Source organism: Corvus hawaiiensis, chromosome 17 (assembly GCF_020740725.1).
Source record: "Corvus hawaiiensis isolate bCorHaw1 chromosome 17, bCorHaw1.pri.cur, whole genome shotgun sequence".
Lineage (NCBI taxonomy): Eukaryota > Metazoa > Chordata > Aves > Passeriformes > Corvidae > Corvus > Corvus hawaiiensis.
In genome coordinates this window covers 7,235,136-7,258,701 of record NC_063229.1, presented here as the reverse complement: position 1 = coordinate 7,258,701, position 23,566 = coordinate 7,235,136, and the positions used below count along the sequence as shown (strand labels likewise).

At 56.4% G+C, this 23,566-nt stretch overlaps 3 protein-coding genes across 6 annotated transcripts; 2 read left to right on the top strand and 1 right to left on the bottom strand.

The window, feature by feature from the left end:
* The first annotated feature begins 1,638 nt into the window (after positions 1–1,638).
* On the top strand, positions 1,639–3,988 carry SYS1 (SYS1 golgi trafficking protein). Its single transcript, XM_048321780.1, has 3 exons — positions 1,639–1,828; positions 2,470–2,537; positions 3,111–3,988. Exons 1-3 carry the CDS (start codon positions 1,667–1,669, stop codon positions 3,349–3,351), a joined length of 471 nt encoding a protein of 156 aa, XP_048177737.1. The 5' UTR covers positions 1,639–1,666; the 3' UTR covers positions 3,352–3,988.
* Positions 3,989–8,005: 4,017 nt separating this feature from the next.
* LOC125334676 (neuritin-like) lies at positions 8,006–11,521 on the bottom strand. The gene is made up of 3 exons (XM_048321781.1): positions 11,356–11,521; positions 10,814–10,961; positions 8,006–8,250 (listed from the first exon to the last, which is right to left on the bottom strand). The coding sequence occupies exons 1-3, from the start codon at positions 11,396–11,398 to the stop codon at positions 8,025–8,027; spliced, it is 417 nt and encodes a 138-aa protein (XP_048177738.1). The 5' UTR covers positions 11,399–11,521; the 3' UTR covers positions 8,006–8,024.
* A 3,543-nt stretch (positions 11,522–15,064) lies between these two features.
* Positions 15,065–22,663, top strand: DBNDD2 (dysbindin domain containing 2). Of its 4 annotated transcripts, none has more exons than XM_048321777.1 (4): positions 15,065–15,183; positions 20,559–20,714; positions 21,147–21,290; positions 22,071–22,663. In XM_048321777.1, exons 1-4 carry the CDS (start codon positions 15,177–15,179, stop codon positions 22,277–22,279), a joined length of 516 nt encoding a protein of 171 aa, XP_048177734.1. In that variant the 5' UTR covers positions 15,065–15,176; the 3' UTR covers positions 22,280–22,663. The 4 variants fall into 4 exon arrangements, with proteins under 4 accessions (XP_048177734.1, XP_048177733.1, XP_048177736.1 ...); XM_048321776.1 differs by lacking the exon at positions 15,065–15,183 and adding an exon at positions 15,676–15,788; XM_048321779.1 differs by lacking the exon at positions 15,065–15,183 and adding an exon at positions 19,038–19,240.
* The last annotated feature ends 903 nt before the right edge of the window (positions 22,664–23,566 follow it).

Sequence of the window (23,566 nt, the reverse complement as noted above, 5' to 3'; positions counted from 1 at the left end):
TAAGTCAGTGGCAATTCTTATACCTGAAGCCAAGCAAGCAGGACGGCTCACAGGGAACCCCAGCAGCCAAGAGCTGATCACAGAACGGGTACAGTGGAGCACGAAGGTCTGTGGCACCTGGCCATTCCATGAGGCTGGGTAGAAGAAATCAGCACGCACCAGAAGAAACCTCTCAAAAGGAGCCAACCCAGCCCTGTAACGGAAAGGTGCTGCCAGGGCATACCAGGACTCAGAACAACATCCTGGTACCCGATGGCCTAAAGCTAAAATGAGCACGGCTGGGGAGCAGCTGCCAAGAGCCTCGGCGCCTACGGAACTGGCCTAGAATTGAAAGGAAATACCCGGGGACAAGAATTTCTTGTATGGTTGGTATTTGTGATAAGTTCAAAAAAAAAAACCAACTAGAATCATGTGTTAATCTTATTAGTCACTTAAGAAATATAATCAACACTTCTCTAAGAAAAAATATAAAGCATAGAGAAGAAACTAAAATTAGGAGAAGCTGTTTTCTGCAATGTTCAAACAGGAGGGGGAGATGTTGGAGTGAAAGCTCCTCTGGACTCAGGCCCAGAGGAAAGCTAAAGCACAGCTCTGTATATCTTTAATTTTTTAAACAGCTCTTTTGTAGAGCCTGATCCACCAATTTTTAGACATTTCTCTAACAGCACAAGAGCAAAGTTAAAAGAAAATCCTCCAGTGTTAATTAGAAACCCAGAAACAGGGCAGATTGATCTTTAGCAAGGGCTGCTCAGCCAAGTTACTGAACACACTGACACCAGTGCGGATGGGCAGGGACAGGGGCTGGGGAAGCCTTATCTCCAAAATCCTCTGCTGTCCCACTCAGGCTTGGGAATTTCACTGTTCACGCAGTGACAATTCTCATACCTGAAGCCAAGCAAACACCGCGGCTCACTGAGGCCACCAAACTGAGCCCCCGCAGCCAAGAGCTGATCACAGGAGGGGTACAGCAGAGCACGAGGGACTCTGTGTCTTTTGAGCAATTTTTTGCTAAGTTTCTGAAGGCACCGACCCAGGGCAGGGGACAGGGCTGGGGACGCCCTGGGCAGGCAGATGTGAGAGAGGTGCTGCTGGACACTGGGCACAGAGGGCCGGCGGGCGGGGGTCTGGGGTCCTAGCTGGGAGTCGTGGGCAGCGAGCGGGGGTCGGGATCGGGATCGAGCGGGGATCGGGATGGGCATGGGGATGGGGATCGAGCGGGGATGGGGATGGGGATGGGGATGGGGATCGAGCGGGGATGGGGATGGGGATGGGGATGGGGATGGGGATGGGGATGGGGATGGGGATCGAGCGGGGATGGGGATGGGGATGGGGATGGGGATGGGGATCGAGCGGGGGTGGGGATGGGGATGGGGATGGGGATGGGGATCGAGCGGGGATGGGGATGGGGATGGGGGTGGGGATCGAGCGGGGATCGGGATGGGGATGGGGATCGGGATGGGGATCGGGATGAGGATGGGGATGGAGATGGGGATCGAGCGGGGATGGGGATGGGGATGGGGATGGGGATGGGGATGGGGATGGGGATGGGGATCGAGCCGGGTCGCGGGCAGAGCGGGGGTCGGGGGAAGCACCGGGTCCTCCCCCGCGCCAGGGGGCGCTGTCGCGCGGCGGCGGCGGCACTTCCGTCGCGGGCGGCGGGCGGGCGATGGCGGCGCAGTTCCGCAGCTACGTGTGGGACCCCGCGCTGATCGTGGCGCAGATGGTGCTGCTGCAGGCGGGGTACTACAGCTCTCTCGGGCTCTGGCTCGCCCTCCTCGGCACCCTGGGCAGCACCGGGCCCTCCCTCCAACAGGTCTTCAGCGACGAGGTGAGGGCGCGCCCCGGGAAGCCGCCGTGGGCACAGGCCCCTGGAGCGGGGGGGACTTGCTGGGGCTCTCCTGGGGGACAGACCCCGCTTCCGTGTGGGCATTCCCGGTGTTAGGGACAGCCCCCTGCCCAGGGAGCACCTCGGTGTGGGCGCAGAGCTCCCCTACCCGGTGTAGCAGCCCCCCAACACATAGACCTGCTGTCCCGTGTAGGTGCTCCAGTTTGGAGGTAGAGTCCTCCCTTTGAATAGGTGGTACCCCGGGGTAGAGACAGCACTTCGGTGCATGGTGGGCGATAGCCCCCATATAGAGACAGACACCCTGTACAGGTGGTACCCCTGTGGAGAGAGAGCACCTCGCTCTGTAGGTGATACCCCTTATAGAGACACCCTCCCTCGGTACCCCCAGTATAAAAACAACTCCCCCACCCCCTGGAAGCAACCCCAGTATGGACACACACCCTCCACCCCCAGTTTAGGTGGTTCCCCTCAGCACAGAACCAGACCTTTCCCTTCCCATAGGTGCCCCCAGACAGACACACATGTCCAGCTCCTCGTGTAGATCCTGATCCATGCAGGGCTGCACCACGGGAGATTTCAGGCTGCGATTGGTGCCGCGGGTTCCTACTAATGGTCCCATATAGATTTTAGGCTTCTCAACCCCGCCGGGGAGGCTCTCCATGATGGCTTTCATCCTCAATGCACTCACCTGGTAAGTCTGCAGCTAGCTGGAGTACCTGCGTTTTGTCCTTTTGTACCATTAAGCTAAAGAATTCAGTGTGATGTACTGCCTCTCTCCAAACATCTCCCAGAATCCCTGTGCCTTTTTAAGCATGTCTGCTGAGGACAGTTGGGATCTGCTGACTCTTGGCTTTCTAGAACCCGGAAAAGTCATTTCACTTCATTGCCTCAGTTTCCCAGCTGGGAATGAGATTTGCTTCTGTGGGAGATTTTACTAAAAGTTAGAATTAATGTATCTCAGCAAACACTGATCTATAAACACTAATGTATTTTGCCACTGCACAGCGATTACTAGGGGAGATAGTCTAAAAATTCCTGCCTGTTCACTGCACTAAAATCTCATTTTCCTGCCATCATGTAATTAAAAAGCTGTAAGCCTGTAAGTCTTGCTGCAGCAGCCAGGAGAGAGGTCAGAAACAACCTATTCGGAAAATATTTGAAGAAGTTTTAAAACCACTACATAATCAGCTGCTGATAGCTCTTGCTGCACCCCCTTTTCCATAGGTCTGGTGGAGTTCACTAATCTCTTGTCTTTACTTTGCAGTGCTCTGGGCTTGCTGTACTTCATCCGGCGAGGGAAGCAGTGCCTGGATTTCACCGTCACCGTTCACTTCTTCCACCTGCTGGGCTGCTGGATCTACAACTCGCGCTTCCCCTCGACGCTGACGTGGTGGCTGGTGCACATCGTGTGCACGGCGCTGATGGCGGCCATCGGGGAGTACCTGTGCATGAGGATAGAGCTCCGGGAGATCCCCCTCAACTCCGCCCCCAAATCCAACGTATAGACTGGCTCTGGCAACACCATGCTGCGTTATCTCATTGTTCCCAGCACAGTGCATCCAATGCCTCAGAATCATCCCTGAAGAAGCACAGCAGGTCTGTTTAGACTTTATGATTAATTTTTTTTTTGGACTTCGGTGACTGCATGAGCGTGAGCATCTCCTCTGGCATCAGCTGACAGCAGGGGAGGAGCAGATGTTTATTTTGTTAACACAAAGTATTAATATGACTGTATGGAGAGCGTGCCCTTAAACTCTTCACTCATGAGACTGTTAAAAGCCAGGTAGCAAAACTTGGTGCGTGAGGAGCATTTGGAATTTAACGATGTGGGAGTGCCCTGAATGGATAACACAGTGGTCAGCTCTTCTTGCTGGAGCTGGCATGGTGAGCAGTGGGGCTGGGAGCTGCTGCTTCCAATCTGTGACTTGTTTGGGCCTTGCCTGGGAAGAGTCAAGGAAGTGAATGGATGGGGAGAAAGAAAATAGTTGTACTTACCTGAATCACCAGCTGCGACACTAAATAACCTGTACCGTTAGATGGGTTTGTTTGCTGTTTCCATGTTTGATACACAGAGGTGACAGACAGCAGTTTGCTGAAGAAATCTTTTGTAATAATAAAAATATAATGTTGCTGTGAGTGTTACAGCTCTCCTGAGAAGCTGAGCACTTCAAGAAATACCACGAGTGTCTGTATCGTGGCAACAGAAGGATGCAGGCAGAGAACACTTGGCTGGGAGGTGCCCATTGTGTGGGGCGCATAAAATTTCCTACAATAAACATTTCATACCTCTGCTCTGAAAGGAAGGTATTGAGTGCTGTCTTGGGAAGTCAGCTGGCATAATCCCATTTCAGAGGGAGTGTCAGCAGTCCAGGATCTCCACATGTCCAGCCTGAGCCTGGAGCTGTCCTGGGGAAACTTGCAAAAGTGTCCTGGAGCCATGATGCTCTTCTCCCTTGGATGGGCCTTCCTGTCAGGCTTCAGCAGTCTAGCAACATATGTGGCCTGGTCGAGGTGATGTTAAGTAAGAGACTGCTGTTATTTCTCAAAATAATAGGATGTGCCTTTATTTAGAGGCCCTTCAAATAAACTTCAGCAGGCAGGGACACCCCCATACTGCTGAGGGGCCAGACCTGCTTGGTTCCTCTGGATCCACAGCCCCAGCAAACAGCCCCACATCCTGCCTGGTTTCCACTGAGGGATGACCACATTGTGCAATCCCAAATGAGGGCAAAGCCAGGTCTAAAGACAAATTTTTCTCCTGTGCAGCATCTTGCTGCAGGAACTTCCATTTGTATGTTAATATTTGTAAGTTTCAATTTGCATAAGTTATTTGTTAATTCAGTTTGTTGAAAAGTGGTGGGATGATGTGAGACTGAAGTTGATAAACTCTTTGAAGCTGCTCTTTTGACTTTTGTTACTGGGGAGCTGAGCTGTATTTCAATCCCTGCTCTCACACTCAGACACTGTAAATTGGGGCAGGATGACATCCTGCTGCTTTACATACTCGGCAGGTCTCCAGAGGAGGATTTCTGTCTAAACAAATGTAACCAGCACTTTTTATATTGGGGGATTTCACCAGGAGCCCTTCCTGACCAAAGCCCTTGTAAGCAGAGTTTCAAACAGCAGCAGCCTTTCAGAGGGAAGAGTTTACACAAGTGTTTTTCTGGGCAGGAGTCAGCCTGGAGGGCCCCCCCGAGGTCACTTCCTAGGGCTGCCCCTGCAGCACAGCAGTCCATCCCTTCTCAAAATCTGCTCATTTTTCATGTGCAAGGATACTTGCCTTTCTCCCAGTCACTTCAGCCTGGATATAAATTGGTCTCCAGTAGGTGCCAGTATCTCCCTCAGAAAGGAGCAGGGAGTGTGCATGTGGATGGGATCAGGGCGTGGAGCAGAGGGCAGCGCTGCCTCGGGATGACAAGCGCTGGCTCGTTGTTAGTCATGTTTTAAGACTCCTTCAGGGTCATTTTTGTCCTCTACTGCTTTTTGGTGCTATTCTTGAGAGAGAACGTCCCAGTCCTGCAGGGACAGGGAAAGTTTGCAAGTTTGCTTCAAGGTTTAATACCACACCAAAGTGTGGTGTTGGACACAGGAACTCCTGTGTTCGGGGCTGTTCTTGAGGCAAGCGGGAGCTAAAGATTAATTACAGTGAATTTGAGAGCAAGGACACAAAGCCACATTTTTCCAGCTGCTCCCAGAGTTGCTGTGGGTCTGTATTAACAGAGCTACCACCTTTGTTCCCCTGCAAAAACAAAGGTGAAGACTTTGGACTAAGAAACACTTAACCTATTTCTTTTTGAATACACAAGATATGCTGTAACTGCTTCAGCAGCTTCCCGGGGAGGGGGGTGAAGTCTGGGGACAGCTTTGTACCTGGCTAAACTCAGAGCAAGGCCATGAGAAGAATCCTTGACAAACGGGGCTTTAACCCTGAGGCTGCAGGACATCCCAGGAGCTGCACTGCATCAGCATGAAGTGTGCTGTAGGATCAGAAATCTTTGTGAAAGGCTGCTGACTGCCTAGGAGAACTGAAGCTGTATATTACTTTTTTTTTTTTAAAGGACTTCTACTGTAATTGTCCTAGTCATAGAGGAGGTTCTGCTAAAAATGAAATACTGATTGAGGAAACTCATCACTCCCATACTGTGAGACCTAGTTTTCTCTCACATGCTTTCAGTCAGATTTAGAAGCACCTTTGGCTTTAAAAAAAAAATCTGCTGCTCCATACCAGAACAGTGGCAGATGGTCTTTGTTTCTTAATGAATCTTTGGGGTTTTTTTGTGTGCAGTAGTGGAGGGATTTGCTTCCAGGGAAGGTATGTCCCAACACCTGCTCTTCTCAGAGACGGTGGCAGTGGCAGTCATCCATGTGCATCCATGGTTTTGCAAAAAGAAGCTTTCTTGCAGATCTGATACTTCTACCTTCCCTTTCCCCAAAGCTGTTTCAACGTAGAAAATTTTAAGAGAGGAATTGCCAAATTCAAAGAGAAGGCAAAGGTTGTGGGATTTTAGGGGGCTGTGCTTATTTCTTTTCCTAAAGGCATTAAACAGCTGTTCTAAACAAAGAACAGGTACAGGATCTGGAGCCAAAAGACTCCAGTCTTGGTTGTACGTGACTCCCCCCACTTCAGCTCCCCCAGCCACAAGAGATAACAGGGGAGTGGGGAGTGGGATCAAACAGCAAATAGTGCTGTTGGAGTGGAGGAAGAAGAAAAAAATGAAGCATCTGAGTGGTTCACTCCAGGTTTTACCATGCTCTGCTTTACCCTTTCTCCACCGCTCACCCTAAGGCTTTGTGTCCCAGATGCTGAGGACTGAATATGTAAGTAACAACTCTGCTGTCTGTAGAAAGCCAAGGTGCACTGAAGTGCTGTCTGAACACCAGCTCTCCTCCCTGGCTTATTTCTTGGAATTTGCCTCAATTTCTTCATTATCTCCTGCTGCTGCTGCAGGAGCCAAGTGCTGAGTGATAGTGAAGGCAAGAGGAAGAACACGTGAATGCCAGAGGAAAGCAACATGACCCAACACCACTGTTAGGAAAATGATCCTTTGCTCTAGAAGCTTTCCCAGTGCCTGCAATGCATCTGGGGGATCTGAGGAGTTAGCAGGGCCCTGGTTTCCCTGCTCACACATTAGAGCACACACCCCGTGGCCCTGTGCAGCCAGGCAGGGCACAGAGATCCATCAGCATCCTTAAAACAGACTGCCTTGGGCTAACCAATAATATTGTTGTTCCTCTAACATACTCAAAAATCACTTGCAAACACCTCTCTGTTCCAAATACTTCCATGCTTGTACTGAAGCTGCAGAACTTACAATGCTCTGAGCTGCAAAGGAGACGAGGAGACTGCGCTGTCGAGCAAGAGCCAGGACAAATAACTTCTGCCATGCTGTTGGCTCTACAACAAACTTTAATACTCTGGAATTACACACTTCTACCCACAGCTGCTTACAGGTACCCTGGGGAAAGCTTTAAAGCAGAAGAGTTGTTATAAATCCCTTTCGTCCTGCTAGCTTGATACTCCCTCTCCCCCCCAAACATTTTTGACCTCTGTCCTTAGAAAAGGGATTTACACATAACACAGAAGTTACTCAGGAATTCAGATGTGTGGAAGAGAAGTCATGCAACTGTGATTATGGTTCAGCAGGGGTTTTACCACGTCCTCAAAGAAAAAAGGCCAGCACGAGGCAGTAAGGTCTCTCTTCAGCCTGTGACAGGACAGAAACCATCCCCTGCACCTCACGGAGCAGTGGGAAAAATACCCATCTTCTTTTGAGTGCCCAAATCAAAAACCTGGAGAGTTGATCTGATAGAAGGAGTCAGAAAAGTAAACAGGTTTGCTTCCAGTAGCCATAGAAGAGTGCAAAAGTGTCCAACATTCATCCTTTTTCCACAATTTATAATTTTTCCCCAAATCCTATGCCCTGTATGTACAAGTTCCCAAATCTCCAGACAGCCAGGTCCATGCCTGTGCCTTGAGGCAGAAGGGGACAGGAGTTATTCCAAATTACAGAGAAATTTCAACACCCTGGAGATGGTGCTGAGCTCTTCCATGTCTCACAGGCGCAGGATGGAGCCGGGAGTTTCTGAGCTCCACACAGCGTGTTCCTCAAAGGTTTGGAAAACAGATCTGAAAGATGCCACGCCACACACTGCCACCACTTTGGGATACTCACAGAGTTTATAAGTTCAGCCAAGTGACGATGAGGGGAATGCTGAGGATGGAAATGTTGGGAACGCGGATCCAGGCAGAGCTTTGGGCCATGCTGGGGCTGCAGAGGTTGAACAAGCTGCCTTGAAATTTGGTTTTTCGTGACTCCCTTCTCAGCATCTCCCAGACGGCTGCTGCTTCCTTCTGGCACTCCCAGAGCACCGTCAGGGCACAGGTGTGGAATTCATCCCAATACCTGCAGCCAGGGAGACACCACGCTGTCAGACCCTTTGCACACCCACAGTGCTGGATGCCAGGCAGAGCCTTGCTGCCCTGAGCCTGCCCTCTAAGCAGCAACAACCCTCGTGTTTTGTGCAAGTTGCCCAGACTATTCATCCCCTCCATCATCTGCCAGAGCATCTTGGCTAAAACTCCGAATCTCAAAACACTGAAATTATTTATTCCTTTTTTTTCCCCCCCTTTTCTCTGGAAGTCAATAAAATCCATTATTTTCCATCAACAAATGTTTCCCTGAGTATCTCACACAGGCTGCAAACAAAGGCCCAGCACATCTCATTCATCACTTTCTCCAAGCTTTCTCCAAGCAGAGTCAAGGGCAAATGGGAGCACAAAGCACAGAGAAGGACAAGAGCTCCCACAGACTGTCACAGCTTTAACTGAGGTATGGGCAGGGGCAGGAGGAATTATTCACTGTGTTCTCATTAGAATCATCTCCATTTATCTGCTGGGTATTACTTGCACAAGTAGAAGCTGTTCAGTGGAAAGAGGCTTTTGGGGAGTAACAGAGGGAAAAGACAAAACAGGCAAAGAAAAAAAAACAAACCCAGGAGTTGCTCTGCTGTCCTGTCGCACATGGGCTGGGGCTGGGCACCACGCCCAGCTCCCTGCAAGCTGGGGACTGCCTGGAGGATAGGAGCAATTGCTCTGACACTTTCCCGGTGTCTGCCCCCACACCAGGCACACATGCCACCCGTCAGGAAGGGGATGCAGCCCAGCTGGCTGAGTGGGGACACTGTGCACCCAAAAGGACAGCACGGTGCTGTCTGAGTGTGCTGTGCTGGAGATGACACCTTTGTGCAGACAGGCAAACCTGAGCACTCTGCTTACTTAGACCCAGGGCTTACGTCAGAACACCAGCTGTGAGGTAGTTCATTAAACCGAGTCACTGTGGCAGAATAAACGTCCCCAGATAATGAGAAAAGCTGCTGCCAACACTGGCAACCTCCGGCGCTCGCTCCCGATCTGCAGCGGCAGCAGAAGGCAGCTCTGACAGGTAAGAGTTAAACCTGACCCATGTCTTAAGGCAAAACAAGCTGGGGGAAGGTGAAGGGGAATGGCAGCTCCGGCCTGGATCTGCTTTCAGCTGGGATGGCAATTGCCAGCGTTTCAGCCTTCACAGCCCCCATCTGGCTCAAGCAGGCAGGCTGCTGGCAAGCACATTGCTCGGCCGGCTCTGGGGCAGCGCTGCACACAGGGCTGAGACATCACCAGCCCCCACAGCAGCTCCTGGCTCCCTGTCCATCCCTCACCCACGCTCCTGGAGAGGGGACCACGGCACCAGAAATACAAGCAGCAGTGGGTAAGGCTGAGCGTCAAAGGCAAGTAATTCAGAAATATTTCCTGGCAGAAAGCTGGGACATCATCAACTTCCTGCTGGGGAAGATCTCAGGACCTGTTTCGGTGGTGGTCTGTGCCTCTGAGCTGTAAGAAAAACTCAGCTCGCACATTTCACGTGAGCTTCAGCGACGGAATCGCTCCTCCAGTCCCAGCATGGGCTGGGCTGACTCCTTGGGTGTTTCTAATACCAACAAGCCTCCTTTAAAAAAAACAACCAAAAAGTATCAATTCTGTCCAAAACAGCAGTTCCCATTTCAACCCAGCCGTAGGCAGGTCCCAGAGAGGTTGTTCATCCTGATCCAGGCTGTCTCCTGGAGAAGGGGGAATACAGAGCAGGCCACAGCCTGCAGGTTGGATTCCAGCAGCTCAGAAAGCCTGACCCCAGGGCACTCAGCCCTCCAACTTGCTCTGCCAGGTTTCCACCACCCCCAGGCACCTGGGTTTTCCCTTCATTGCTGCCTGCATTTCCTGTTCACTCCCCATAGGTCGCCCTGGAGATGCAAAGCTGCCTCCATTTATCTCTGCAAACATTTTACATCCACCTTGTCGCTTCTGCTCGTCTGCTTTTTAAGCAGACCTCTCCCCAAACCTGCCCGACATCACCCCTCATCACCCAGCTCTTCTTCAGTTCTGCTAAAGTTAACATCCTCCCAATACCGTCATCTCAGGGCATCACTACAAACTCAGGCAAACCAGGGCTGGGACAATCCAAGCCTGAAGGATGAAGGGTTTGGACAGGGAGGGAGAAGGCTTGTTTTGGGCAGCAGGACCCACCTGATGCCCAGTGCAGGCTGCTGCCGGCAGTGCTGGGCCCTGGGCCAGAGCAGCCACTTGCACATCACTGCCTGAGTCCTGGGATCCAGGGGAGATTTTCCTGGGGTGCAGAGTGGGTCGCGTCTCTCCAGCCCCTCTCCTCCTGGCTGCGGGCATGCAGGGTCTCATGGGACCAGTGCTGGAGGCTGGAGCTGCTGCCAAGGACCAGGGATACAAACTCCGGTGGGAGACAGGCAGGAGATGGATGGATGGATGGATGGATGGACAGAGAAAGGAAGCTCACTGGGTTTATCTGCAACCGGAGGGAGGTGTGGAGCACATGTGTGTGTGCAGGCATGATGGGACTCAGGACGGCAGGACAGACAGGGGCAATGCCAAAAGACAGGCTGGCCATGCACCGTACTCACCTGCAGACTCGGCGCAGCCCCTGCAGCTCGATGCCCTCCTCCTCCTCGTACGTGGCCATGCTGTCCCCCAGCTTGAGGACGCAGTCCGAGAGGCCCCGGTAAGCGTCGGCACAGGCGGGTCCCGCTGCCAGCAGCCCGGCCAGGTGCCCTGCCAGCACCGGGGGGCGAAGTGAGCACCGGCGCCTTTGGAGACAGAACCCACCTCCGCCCCGGGGTGCCCCAGCTCGGCGAGCGGCCCCTTCCACGCAGGACAGCCCCGAGCCCCCGCCGCCCCCCGCCTGTGCCCGGCGCTGTCGGCGTCTGCCCAGAGCCCGGCGGACACGGGGCAACCCGAGCCCAGCCCGCCCGGGCGGCCATCCCGGCACCAGCACCCCCGGCCCGGGGCAGGGGGTAGTGACCGGCGGGGGGACGGCCAGGGGAGCCCGCCCGCACGGAGGGAGAGAGGGAGGGAAGAATGGGACACCTCATCGCGTCCCGTCCCCATCCCCCCCCGAATACCCCAGACACCGCCCGGTCCCCCCCCTCCCCCGACATCCCCTCACCCAGGGCGAGGAGCAGCACGGCCGGGCCCCGCCGCTGCCCCATCCCTCCGCCGGGCTCGGGCTCCAGCTCCGCTCCCGCTACCAGTGCCGGTGTCCGCACCACCGGGGCCGGCAGCGCTCCCCTCCCTCCCGCCTCCGCGGGGAGGGCACCCGTCCCCGGTCGCCGCTAATGAGCAGCTTCGGCCGCGGCTAATTAAGGAGGGGGCTGGGCCGAGGCTAACGAGCGTCCGGGAGCACCCCCAGCCCCTCACTCCGCAGCCCCGGGATCCCGCAGCCCTGCACCTCCCGCATCGCATCCCGCCGGGAGTCTCTGCCAGCACCCACAGCTCCACATACTCCATAGCCACCTCCAGGCACCAGCGCCCAGGGCCCCCGGCACCAGCATCCTCACCCCAAAGCCCCCTGCCCGCCACAACCTCTGCTGCCCACTGCAGGCGTGACGCAAGTGGGGGACATGGGACAGTGCCCGCTACAGGAATCCAGGCAGGGCGAGGTTCTGTTCGCTTGGTACTCTTGAACAGCACAGGGGAACGCAATGAAGGGTGGGAAGCAAAGCCTAGAGCGTTTTAAGGGTCAAAGCCTTAAACATCAGCACCTACAGCTCCAAAACCTTCTGCCCAGACCCTGGCTCCAGCAATTCCCAAGGCTGCATGGCCTTTGTGGCATCAATTGGGATTTTGCATGTCTGTGGCCTGATCCTAGCTCTCGCTCCAGGAGTCCCTTTGGCTCCAGCAGGAAGGGGAACAGAAGGTTTCCTGCCTGCTTTGGTGGCATTGCTGTGGAGGCTGGTCATGTCAGACCCCTCTCCTTTCTGGTGATAGCTTTGCTCTTGGGGACACTGCTTTGCACCAGCCCATGAACACGACCAGTGCCCAGTACCAGGACCTTCGTAAGTGGAACCCCTCTGTGCACGGGTACCCTCACCCCCAGGGCAGCCGCACCACCACACGCAGACACCTCCAGCCCCAGGAACCCGGAGCAATTGGAAACCGCAACTCTGCAAACACTGTACACACCCAAATCTAATGCAAGAAGAGCTGAGGTGTGAAAACCAAAGACTATTTCTTTACAAAAGAGCAGCAAAAACAACAAACTACAACATTTATTTACAGATGAGTGTCACGTGCTGCATCTTCATCAGTCCTGGAAGAAAAGCAAGCAGCACAGTGATTTCAGTCAGGCTGCTGATGCACGTTCCATTTGCCACCAGCCTGGGAAATACAGGGCAAAGCCTGGCCCAGAGGTGTCACCGCATGGTCTCAGCTACCTGCAGGGACAAGCCAGCCCCAAGGGTGCTTCCCGAGAACCTGCACAATGCCCCAGGACACAGGGCTGCTCCATGGCATTAAGAGCAGAGTCTGCAGAATAGCTCAGCCACCCCTAAAGAAGTGGGATATGATGGAGAGGAAATTCCTCTGGGACAGGCACCCTCTACCAGCCCTGCCTGCTCTTTCTTCGGCCAAGGCTGGTGTCCTATCCGGACACGACCTCCCAGCTCTACCAGTTCTCGTGCCAGAAGCTGGCAAACAGCGATGTCTGTATGGCATCGGGCCCGAGGACATGTGGACATGATACCCCCGGGGCTTGGCAGGAGCCTCCCCCAGCACCACACAGGGACTGTTAGCACTGAGACTGGGATCCTCCCCTCGGGACAGGGCATGGCCAAGGAACCGGCTGGTTCCAAGCATGGAGTGGTGCTGCAAACCCCTTCCGGGCTCCCCCCACCTCTCCTCGCCTGCGGAGATTCTCGTTTCTCGGCAGCCACATTCCTTTGAGGGTGTTTATGGCTTTTCTGTCTCCCCGCTGTCCCAGGCTAAAATCGCCCCTTTTAAGGGAGCCACAGGACTACGGGTTGCTGGAGCTTTGCCGGCTGCAGGCTGCTCCTTTGCAATGTATCGCCTCATTTACTGGAAAAGCAGCCTTGCCTTGCCTTGTTTTTCTCTTGACTCCACAATTTTCTGATGGAGTCAAGCTGCAGCTCACTCCCAGCCCCATCCATGCACGCCTCCCAGAGAATAAGATGTATTTTCACCAGCAAGTGATTCACCTGTGCCTGGAACTGGTTTGCCTTTCCCTTAGCTGCTGATTCCTCCCCAGCTGCATCCTCACCCCGCAGCTCCCTGACTCACCTCCCAAACCTCTAATAAACGGGAAAAACCTGAGCAGGAAAGGCAGGAGGAACAAGTCACCTTACGTTTTCTCACAGTGACAGGGGCACTTTGATGCTGCCTCCCCCGGGGTCTTTTTGGCAGGAGCTGGACTCGGTGTCGTGAGGAGAAGAGGTGACAATCCGACCTGGGCTCGTGACCTGGGCATTTGCGGTTAGGGCGAGGGCTGTTGACACAAGACAGTGCTGTGAGCCTGCACTGGAGGCACAAGGGAGGCAGGGATGCTGCGGCAGCCGAGACAGACCCTGCAGGTTTCTGGCAAGACTTATTCTTAGGGCTCCGTACCAGGAGTGGAGACTTTCCACTGACTCCAGTGTCACTTATGTCCCCTCTCACCTTTTGGCCCGGGGCAGGCACGCTTTGCTACGAGTAAAAAAAAAAATCATTATGTAGAGCTGGCTTGCCTGCAATGGTTTAATTGGAATAAAATGTGTGCCCCGCTGAGCGGCACGGCTTGTGCTGAAGAGCCAGGATGAGTCAGGCTCGGTGCCGATGATATCAGTGCTTTTTCTACGCCCTCCCGGTAAGGCAGGATGAAGGGGCCACGACAGTGAGGGGCCTGGGAACGTGTCACTCTGCACGGGCAGCACCCACATGTGTCGTCCCCGCAGCGGGGGTTCGGGATGCAGTGAGCCCTGGGGACCTCGGGGTGCTCCGAAAACTCGTGTGCGCACAAACAGCTTCCCTGCCTCGCAGCAGTGACTGGTGCCAAAAGACACAGACGTGTCACATAGCAGAGACCTGAGCTAATTCCCCGGCCCTGCCTCCTCGCCCCGCCACTGGCAGGGCTGGGCCGGGCCGCGCCGGGCCGGGCCGGGCCGGGCAGGGGGGCAGTAGGGACGGTGCCGACAGGCTGATGCTGCCCGGAGGCCACACGGAGCTGTGAACAAGCCGGCGCCGGCAGGCACCCAGCAGAGATTTGCTCCTGCAGCTCCTCAGAGACCAGAAGCCCCCACTCGTGCTACACCAGCCTGGTCCCCCCCAAACTGCAGTGCTGGCATCCCGCACTACGATGCAAATCATCAGGCAGGTGCTTATGGATAGGGATAAACATTTATGTGGACAAAATTCAAAACCGCCGTGAAAGCTGAAGCCAGCCCCAGGGTGCAGGCTCCGGGTCCCCAGCACAAAGCCGGTTTTCGGCAGCAGGAGGACCCAGGAGACATAGGGGCGACTGCAGAGCAACAGTAGCCAAAATAGAGCTGGGATACAAACAATACCTAGTTATCTATTGTTATGCAGACAGTGAGAGGAACACACTGAGGACGGGACAGGCGGGACACGCCACAGACACTGGAAACTCCCTTCCAGCCACAGCAAAGGGCACAGTGGATGTCCCCCATTCCGGCTTGGCAGTGACCAGGCTCCGGGCAGAGCTGGCGCAGGGCACGGCGAGGCACTGACTCACCCTGCTGAGACACAGGAAGGAGGCGGCGGCCAAGTCCGTGGCTCTGCCAAGGAGCAGCCCTGATGTGCAGGGCTGAACGTGGGAGAAAGCACCCCAGAGTGAGGTCTGCTGGGGATAAGGGTCTCACGAGGCCAGGAATGAGATGGGGAGGGAGCCCCTGGCCCATCAATACATCATGCTGTCCTCTCTCTTGCGGGAATGCATGAGCTGGGCATTTTGAGAAGATAAGCAAAGAAAAAGCAAGCATGAATGGTAACTGTTCTCCCTGCTCAGGCAGAGTCCCTGCCTCCCCCCGCCTCCCCCTGCCCACCTCCTGCCACGCGGGGCAAAGCTCCTGCCGGAGCAGGGCACCTGCAGGCCACCACTGCGGGCACTGATCTCTGCCTGGGGCGGCTGTGGTGGGGAGGGACCCTCTGCAGGGACTCTTCTTCGGGGCCAGGGACCCTGCCTGCATGGGGACTCTCCGTGGGTCCCAGGAACGTAGAGGACCGGGTACCGCGCACGGGAACCCTGCTCTCCATGGGGGCCAGGGACCCTTCACGGGGACCTTCTGATTCTCCCTGTTGGCCGGAGACCCCATCCCCGCCGCAGGACTCCCGGCGGCCCCGGCAGCGGCGGTGCGGGACCCCGGCGGGGCAGCGGGCGAGAGGCGCGGCCGCGGTGCCGCGGTGATGGGCGCGCCGGTACCGCCCCGTGCCGCGCCGAGCGCCGCCCCGCAGCGCGGCTTGGGAGAGCGGCGGCGGCGGGGGGGGCCCGCACTGAGCCCCGTCCCCCCGCCCGGCCCGGCCCGGTCCGGTCCGGTCGCAGCAGCCGCATGTCGGGCCCCGGGGCGCAGAGCCGCAGCCGGCAGCTGCCCGGTAAGTGCCGGTCGCGGGGTGGGCTCGGCGGGATGGGAGCGGGGCACCGCACCGGGCGGGCGGGCAGGCAGGGCTGGGGTGCCATATCCCCTCCATTCTCCCTGCAGCGTCCACCTGATGCCCCTGGCAAAGCGGCTGTGCCCCACCTGCCGCCCCCGGAGCCTCCGGCCCCGGCCGCCCCCGAGCCCCCCGCTGCACCAACCTGCTGCCAGCCCCGCTGCCCGGCTGCTTGTAGGGCAGAGGCTGCCCGCGGAGCTCCGTACCTGGGACGGGGATGCTCGGGGACCGGGGGGATTTGAGGGACACCTGCTTGGGAAGTGGCAGAGCTCGGGAACCTGTTGGGTCACGGGCTTGTTTTGAAGTGGCATCGGCAGCCCTGGGAGCCCCGTGGCTCCCGGAATGAGCGGATCCCCCCATACCCGCAGGGCTGAGGATGCTGAGCAGAGCAAACTCATTGGCGAGCGGCGGGGCGAGCGGCAGCCGGGGGACCGGGGCTTGTAGAGGAGCAGCCTGCCAGGGACCGTGCCCGGGTCGTGCCTGCCGTGCCCCGGGCACCGCGCTGCCCCGTTCTCGTGCTTCTCCTCGCATGAAAGGAAGCAGGGCCCCGCAAATAGCAGGGTCTTATGACACAGCCTCTGCCGGGGAAGGAGCTCCGGGCGGCAGGGAGGGATATTTTTAGTGCTGAGACGCAGGGGATTTGGAGATCGCTCGGAGGAGTGCAGGCGATGAAACCACGGCACACACAGGGGTTACGAGGTGCCATGTCCTCTCTCCCAATTCCCCCCCCCGCTGCTTTTCCCAGCAAGCAGCCCTGCCAAAACCACTGCCTTCCTCGCACTCGCCTGGTGCATTTCCTCTCATCAGGACTACGGTTATTTTTTGCTGTGCTGCAACACGAGGTCAGACGTGCCGATGGAGAACTGTGCAGGGCATTAACACTCAGGCAGCCGGCATCTGAGCATCCCATCTCTGCACGGCTTGACCCTGCGTGATTCTCTGGGGCACTGCCAGCTCTCCCCACCAGCCGCTTCTCCCAAGGCTGAAGGAGCTGAAAGCCCTTGGGAGTTATCCTTGTTCGGCAGGGGTTATGCTGGGGCAGGGTGACAGGGAAAGGCTTGCCTTCTCTGCACAGCATCCCAGAAGATGCTGTGGCAGCTATGGAGCTGCATCGTCCCCCACCCATCTCCTCGCAGACTTTGTTGGGGGAGAAAGGTGCATCCTGGCAAGCTGGGAGCAGTGGGGCATACTGGGCTTCTCTGGAGGAGCAGAGTCAGGGGTTTGGGCTCCAGGAAGGCTCAGGGAGAAGGGCAAAAGCCAGCCTACTGCAGCTCTTTCATGCACCAGGGAACTGACCCATGCCTGGAGCAACCTCCCACTTAAACTCTGCTCACCTCCCCAGCACCTGCTGCTCCTTTCCACAGCCCATATTATTTTTCAGGACCTTCTTTAAATCCCTTGAAATCTCTGCAAGATATTGCAGAGCTGTGGCCTCAAGAAAAGGCCATTCCCATCCTCTCTTGGCCTTGTGCCTTCACTAACAATCCTTCTCCCAACTCAAACACACCCCTCCTATTTACCGGCACAGAGGGGGGTGTGCCGGGATCCCGTTGGCCATGAAGGATGAAAAGTGCATCCTCTCCCAGCAGAAAGGCAGCTGGGTCCGAGTACACTCAGCTGGTGCTCCCAGCACCCTCCAGCCCTGTCTGGCCCCTGCCCCATCCAAACTGCATCCCAGGAGCTGCTCCTCTTCCAGCCTGCTCTGGCGAAGGTGCGGATGGGAGAGCTCACAGAGCTTTGCCTCTCAGCCAACCCTCCCACGCCTTTCCCCACCACAGCGTGGCCACGAGCCCACACAACGCGAGGGGTGGTGGCTCCTCGGTGCGCCCTGGCAGGGCAGAGGGACCAGTGGGGTCATCATCCTCGCCCACAGCTCACCCACCCTGCGGGCATCTGCCTAGGAGCAGGTGAGAAGGAAATCCCTGCCCGCCCTTCCTGCGGGGGGTCCTGCCCTGTCCTGCCCGCCAAAACTCTGCACCAGTGTTTGGCCCCAGTTCCTCTCCGAGCTGCGCTGGCGAATAAGCCGTGAGAGCCGGAAGGATCTGAAGGCAGCGGGGCGCTCGGAGCCGCCGCAGGCGCGCTGGGCGGTTCAGCCAGCGGGGCAGAGCCTGGCTCTGAATGCTGATCAGCCTCCAGCCCCTTGGCTGAGCGGGCTGTAGTAATAACCATGACAATAGTAATAAAAGCCAGGCCACCAGCAGGTACCGACAGATCCCCCACGGTGCACAGGGGCCGCATTGTGTGTGCGAACGTGTCCCGCGGTGGGAACATGCCAGCCGGATGAGACAATCTCCGCGACTGACAGCCACGGAGTGTGACCGGCCGTCACATGGGGAAGGGCCGCGGCAGGGAACGCCGCGCTCCTTTATTTCGCCGGCGAGGGTTGCCGGGGGGCAGCCACACTAGCAGGGCTGTTCGCTCGCCCTGGGCCCGGAAGAGCCCTGCGAGGGGGGAAGGCTCCATCCCCGACTCTCACCGCGGTCACGGGTCAGGCAGGGCCAAGCACAGCCCCAGCTGCTGTCTCGCTGCCGGCGTTCCTTACATAATGGGATCTCAGTGCTCGTGCCCAACTCCCCGACCAGAGCTCGAAAACAAGTTCATAAACAGGTCCTGCTAATTTCTCCCTCAAGAAAAACCCTGGCGCCCACAGGAATGCTGCCACCAGCAGCCGTCATGGCTCTCCCCAAGCACACTTACTGCGAGTATCGGTCACGTGCCGGGGAGAGAGCATTTACAGCCCAGATCAGCCACATTCATGGCACACAGGACAGCGCCCAAGAGCATTTCGGTTCATTTTGTATTTGCACTGCAGGAGGATTTGGACACTCTGCTCCTTACCTCCACACTGAGGTCCCCTTGGCAAGATGTCCCATGGAGAGCTGGTCTGCCACCCTGAATCCCGGAGCCAGCACAGCCTCTGCCCTGAGCCCAGCCTCCTTACAGCTGGAGCACCATGGGCTCTCCTCGGTGTGGTGAACTGCGGCAGTTTGCCATGGATTCAGCACAGCTGGGCCGGGGAGCACAGCTCTGCCTGGGACAGCCAGCTGCTAAAGGGAGACAGCTCCATAATTGGTGCCTTGATCACTCCCTTCTTGTCCCTGGCTTCATTCTGTTCTGCACACAGCACAGGGAGGCTGGAGATTTTGCTGTACCCCAGCAGCACCGGGCTGCAGCCACCTGCTGAGGCAGCTTTTCCGGGAGGAAAGGTTCACTGGCACCACCATGCTGGGCCCTGCACAGCACACTGAGCCTCGGCACCAGAGCAGGCACCAGTGCTTTGGTCAGACATACCAAGGCAGACACTCCTTCGGGCAGCCTGGATTGCTGCCCTAGGCAGTGCAGGAAGACGCTGAGCAGCCAGAAGAAGACCAGAGCCTCTTCCAAGGGAGTGTGTGGTGAGTCGCCCTGAGTCACGGTGCATTCCCACGTGGTGCTGCCAGCATAACCCAGCCCGCTGGGGCAGGCACCTGCAGATGATGGGGTTTCACTGAAGGATGCCCCAGAAACGGGATACAGAGAAGCCCTGGAAGAGCTCTCAGGAAGATGTGACATTGATCTCCACGACATCTCACCAGGCTCACCACCTTTCTCCTATGTGAGTCCTGTGCCACTCCATGCTGCTGACAGCCAGCTCCCCTGCTGTCCTTGCCCCTGCCCCTGCTCCTGCCAGACAGGGTGGGGATGCTGCTCCCTCTGTTCCCTCCTCCCCAGCCTGGAGGAGCAGAGGGTTTGGGCTGTGCTCAGGCAGAGCACAGGATGTTTGTTTGGTTTCCTTGGTTATTACACCGCCTGCTCCAATAATCACATTTTCCTTGTGCCGGTTGGGCCAAGTGCAGCAGAAAGGAAATGTGGAATGGCTGAGGTCAAACACCAGCCTGGGAACAGCTGGGGCCACCAACCACAGCCTCTCTGTGCCACTTGGGTCCTTGCTATTTTGGGTACCCAGCCCAAAAGCAAGTTACCAAGAGCAGAGATACAGCAACAAGCTCCTTCAACAACAGCCCAAGGGCTCCCATCGCTTCCTCCCGTGAGCTGGGGACAGAGGCACCGGCGGTGAACTGCGTGAGGAATTACAGGAATGAAAATGTTTGTGCAGGCAGAAGCCAAGCTGGCTGTGAGCGGGGATGTGAGTGGGAGCCTGCGAGCGTGGGTGCGGCTGCATTTATAGCGACGGTGGTGGCGGGGGTGTGCACAGGCAGTGCTGTGCACGGGCAGTGCTGTGCACGGGCAGGGGTGACAGGGTTGCCAGTTCCTTTTATTCCTTGTGCATTCTTCAGCCCAGAAAGCCTGGAGCACTAAGGCCAGCTCTTGACCCTGTGAGTTCCCCTGCTCGTTAGCATTCACAGACAGCCCTCTGTTAGGTAGCAGGGAAACTGAAACTTGAACGTGTGCAAACTGCTGCTGATCTCACACCAGCTCCCTTTCCCCCTTGACAATTCCCTTCAGCTGTTGTGAGCAGAGTGTATGAGCTCCCCATTCCCGGCTGCCCTGCACCTCAGGGGTGGAATCTGAGGCTCCAGCACAGCAAGTGCTGGTGACGCTGCTGTTCTGGTGTGTAACATCTATCCATGGTGACTAAATCAATGTGTGCTGGTAAAGCAGAGCAGAAGGGAACCAGCAACCATCCAGCACAACCATGAAGTGTGAGCTGGGACAGGCAGAAGGGCTCAGACAGCCCTGCCTAGTCCAACTCTCTTCACCTTTGCTCCCCAGCTGACATGGAGCAGGCCCAGCGGAACCTGGATGCAGAGCAAATGCAGCAGCAGCAGCTGAAACTACGGGACCGGCAGAAGTTCTTTGAGGAGGTTTTCCAGCATGATGTGGATTTCTTCTTCCCAATGTCTCACCTGCAGATAGAGCACCGGAGACGTACGTGCTGTGGGCACCAGCATGGGGCTGGGGGTGTTTCAGGGGACAATGATACAGGGGGTAGGGATTGGTGGGACAACCCCAGTTTAAACAGGACGTGCATGCCCTGCACCAAGATGGGACAACACTGGCTGCGTGTGGGTGTGCTGTGGATTACTCACACCCCTTAACTGAAGGCACTGTACCCAGGCTGGCGCCCTGTAGAGTCTGACTTCGGGCAGGCTGCATTTTGGAGCAGGGACAAGGACTGCAGTGACACAGCAGGGGTTTCCAGAGGAAACATGATTTTCCTGGGGACCTCTTACCAGCAAGTAGAATTCAGTTCCTTGTGGCAAGGCTGGTCTCCCTCCTCAGGGTCCTGCCTGCACAGGGCTGATGGTGCCCTTTGCCTGGCACTATCACTCACCGTTTCACTGGCCTCTGTCTCTGCAGCCCCCTTAGGCAGCATTTCCTCCATGGAGGTGAATGTGGATATGCTGGAGCAGATGGACGTGCTGGACCTGTCAGACCAGGACACTGTGGATGTGTTTCTGGGCTGTGGGACAGAGGAGAGCAGCATTGTTGGGTCCCTGCCAGGTATGTGCAGTCCCAAACCCTTTGTGGGCCAGGCTGGAAGCCCTTCCTGCCCCCCATGCCCACACTGACTCATTCCTCAGCCCCGGCCACCCTGTGGGCAGATCCACACTCCCCCCAAGGCAGACACTGGGGCTCAGTCTGTGAGGTTGGAGGGACCTCATACTGGGCTGTTCCACATCAGTATCCACCTCCACAGCCCACACATACAGACCCCTGTAAATACCTTATGCTGCAGAAGACAGAAGAGCCCAGGCACCTCCCAGAGTCTGTGGGTCAAATTCCCTTATCCTGAAGCTTCTCTGGAGCAGCCAGTGCCTTGTCACAACTCCCAAGGTCCCCACCATGCTGCAGAGCTCATTGTGCTGAGCAGGAAGGCTGCAGAACCTCTCCACCTCCCAGCTAGACCCCAGGGACCTGGGCTGGGGTCTTCAGGGAAACCATGGGGTGCCAGCACATTCCTCCCTACTCACACACTGTAATGAGGTCAAACCAAAAGTCTCCTCGCCTGCTGCAGCCAACAGCCCCACACAACGTGGCTCTGAGCTGTGTTTCAGGCAAGATGGAAGAGGCTCCACTGCCAAAAACGGGGAAGGAATGTGCAGCAACTGGCCTGAGCCAAGCCGGGGGTGTGAGGTGGGGAATGGCTGCAGCAGCCACATGGGGAGCAGTCAGGAATGCATAGCTCACTGAGGAATTAGTCTTGCAGGGGCTATCCATGAAGCTTAGGCAGCAATAAACCTCCAAAAGCCTTTTTCGTTGTCATACTGCTCTCTTCTCCAGGGGCAGATGCCAGCCAGTGCCCAGAGGAGATCACCCTGCAAGTGCCCAAGGCAGCCGAGAGCAAGTCTCGCATTTCCTCCACGTCCTCCGCCTCCACGGATTTGAACAGCCTGGACACCAGCGAGGAGGGGGCCGAGACCCCTGTGGTGCAGTCGGATGAGGAGGACCTGCAGGAGGACAGTCCCAAAGAGCAGGTGGTGAGAAGCTAGCAGCCAGCTTTGCCCTGCTCCCAGCCTCCTCCGTACGGACTTGTCAGCCCAGAAGAAGGAAAGCTGCTGGTGCTCAGTAAACCCCATCCTGGACTGCTGCCCTGCCAGTGGGGAGAGATGGTTTTCCTCTCCTCTCCCTCCACGTGTTCTTCTGGCAGCCAAAGGAGAAGGATAGGGGTATTGTAAGCTCCCAAAATTAACTCTTCAGGCTTTGCTGCTAACACTCCCTGCTTCACCCCCTCCAATATGCTCAGCATCCCACAGCCCCACCATTCCCAGAAAGCCATCCCTTAGGATCCCAGTTCCTCCTGCCCTACTGACAAAGGTTCTGTCCAGACAAGCACTTAATGATGGCACAGAGAGAAATAACACTGATCTAACCAAGCAGTGGGTGTGTGTGTCATTGGGAGAAAACAGCATGGGGGATGAGGGTTCAGAGTGGATTGCAGGACAGAGAGCAGTGCAAAGCCAGTGTGCTCATTGTGCCATGCAGGAGCAAATGAAACCTCCTGTTGCACAGGCTGGGGATGGTTCCTGCACCCAGGGCAGGAGCAGACAGCACAGACCTTGGCAGAGAAGGGCTGGTGGTACAGCAGGTCACGATGCTGGGCAACTCGGGCTCTGCCTCCAGGATGGAGAGAGCCACACAGACGCAGCTGGCCTGAGCAGGCCTGGGGTGCTCCTGACCTGGAACCACCAGCCATGAGCACACTGGGGGACTTCCCACGCAAATGGGCTGAGCAGAGAACACCAGCAGCTGCTCCCCCAGTGCTGCTCCACAGGAGTGAAGTACCACCTCACAGCCCATTGTGCTTGGTCCCTGCAGGCCAGGCCAAGAGGAGTTGGGCACAAAGCTGGCCACAGGCCCCTTGCCAGTATCAGCACTTGCAGGCCACCAAAGCACTGTCCCTGCTCCTGCCTCAGCACAACCGTGGTCACGACGGGGAAAGGAGCCTGGGAGATAAGCAACAGAAGCCAGGGAATGCTCCTCATCCTGGCTGCTTCCCAGGGGGTGTTGAGACATTACTGCACTGCTCCTGTGTCAGCCAACACTTTGTGGGACCAGCTGGAGTGCCCCATATCCAAGTGCAGCATAAATATGTTGCATGTGCTGCCTGAAGATGGGAAATTGATCAAGAAGAGAAAAAAGGGCCAGGCTCCATGACTTTTCAGATCGTAGCACAGGGACTTCCCTAACTAGGTACAGGGTAATTAATAGCTCTGGGTGGATGTTTTTACCTTTAATTTGGCTGATCACTTCCAAAATGCACCTAAACCTTTATTACC

Bases quoted from the DNA above. Each gene is read 5' to 3' on its own strand.
- SYS1 (XM_048321780.1), top strand. From the start codon at position 1,667: ATGGCGGCGCAGTTCCGCAGCTACGTGTGGGACCCCGCGCTGATCGTG. The intron at 1,829-2,469 runs GTGAGGGCGCGC...GGTCCCATATAG, and splicing joins AACAGGTCTTCAGCGACGAG to ATTTTAGGCTTCTCAACCCC. The intron at 2,538-3,110 runs GTAAGTCTGCAG...TTTACTTTGCAG, and splicing joins ATCCTCAATGCACTCACCTG to TGCTCTGGGCTTGCTGTACT.
- LOC125334676 (XM_048321781.1), bottom strand. From the start codon at position 11,398: ATGGGGCAGCGGCGGGGCCCGGCCGTGCTGCTCCTCGCCCTGG. The intron at 10,962-11,355 runs GTGAGGGGATGT...CGGTGCTGGCAG, and splicing joins CGTGCTGCTCCTCGCCCTGG to GGCACCTGGCCGGGCTGCTG. The intron at 8,251-10,813 runs GTGAGTACGGTG...CCCTGGCTGCAG, and splicing joins GGGCTGCGCCGAGTCTGCAG to GTATTGGGATGAATTCCACA.
- DBNDD2 (XM_048321776.1), top strand. From the start codon at position 15,746: ATGTCGGGCCCCGGGGCGCAGAGCCGCAGCCGGCAGCTGCCCG. The intron at 15,789-20,558 runs GTAAGTGCCGGT...TTTGCTCCCCAG, and splicing joins CCGCAGCCGGCAGCTGCCCG to CTGACATGGAGCAGGCCCAG. The intron at 21,291-22,070 runs GTATGTGCAGTC...TCTCTTCTCCAG, and splicing joins CATTGTTGGGTCCCTGCCAG to GGGCAGATGCCAGCCAGTGC.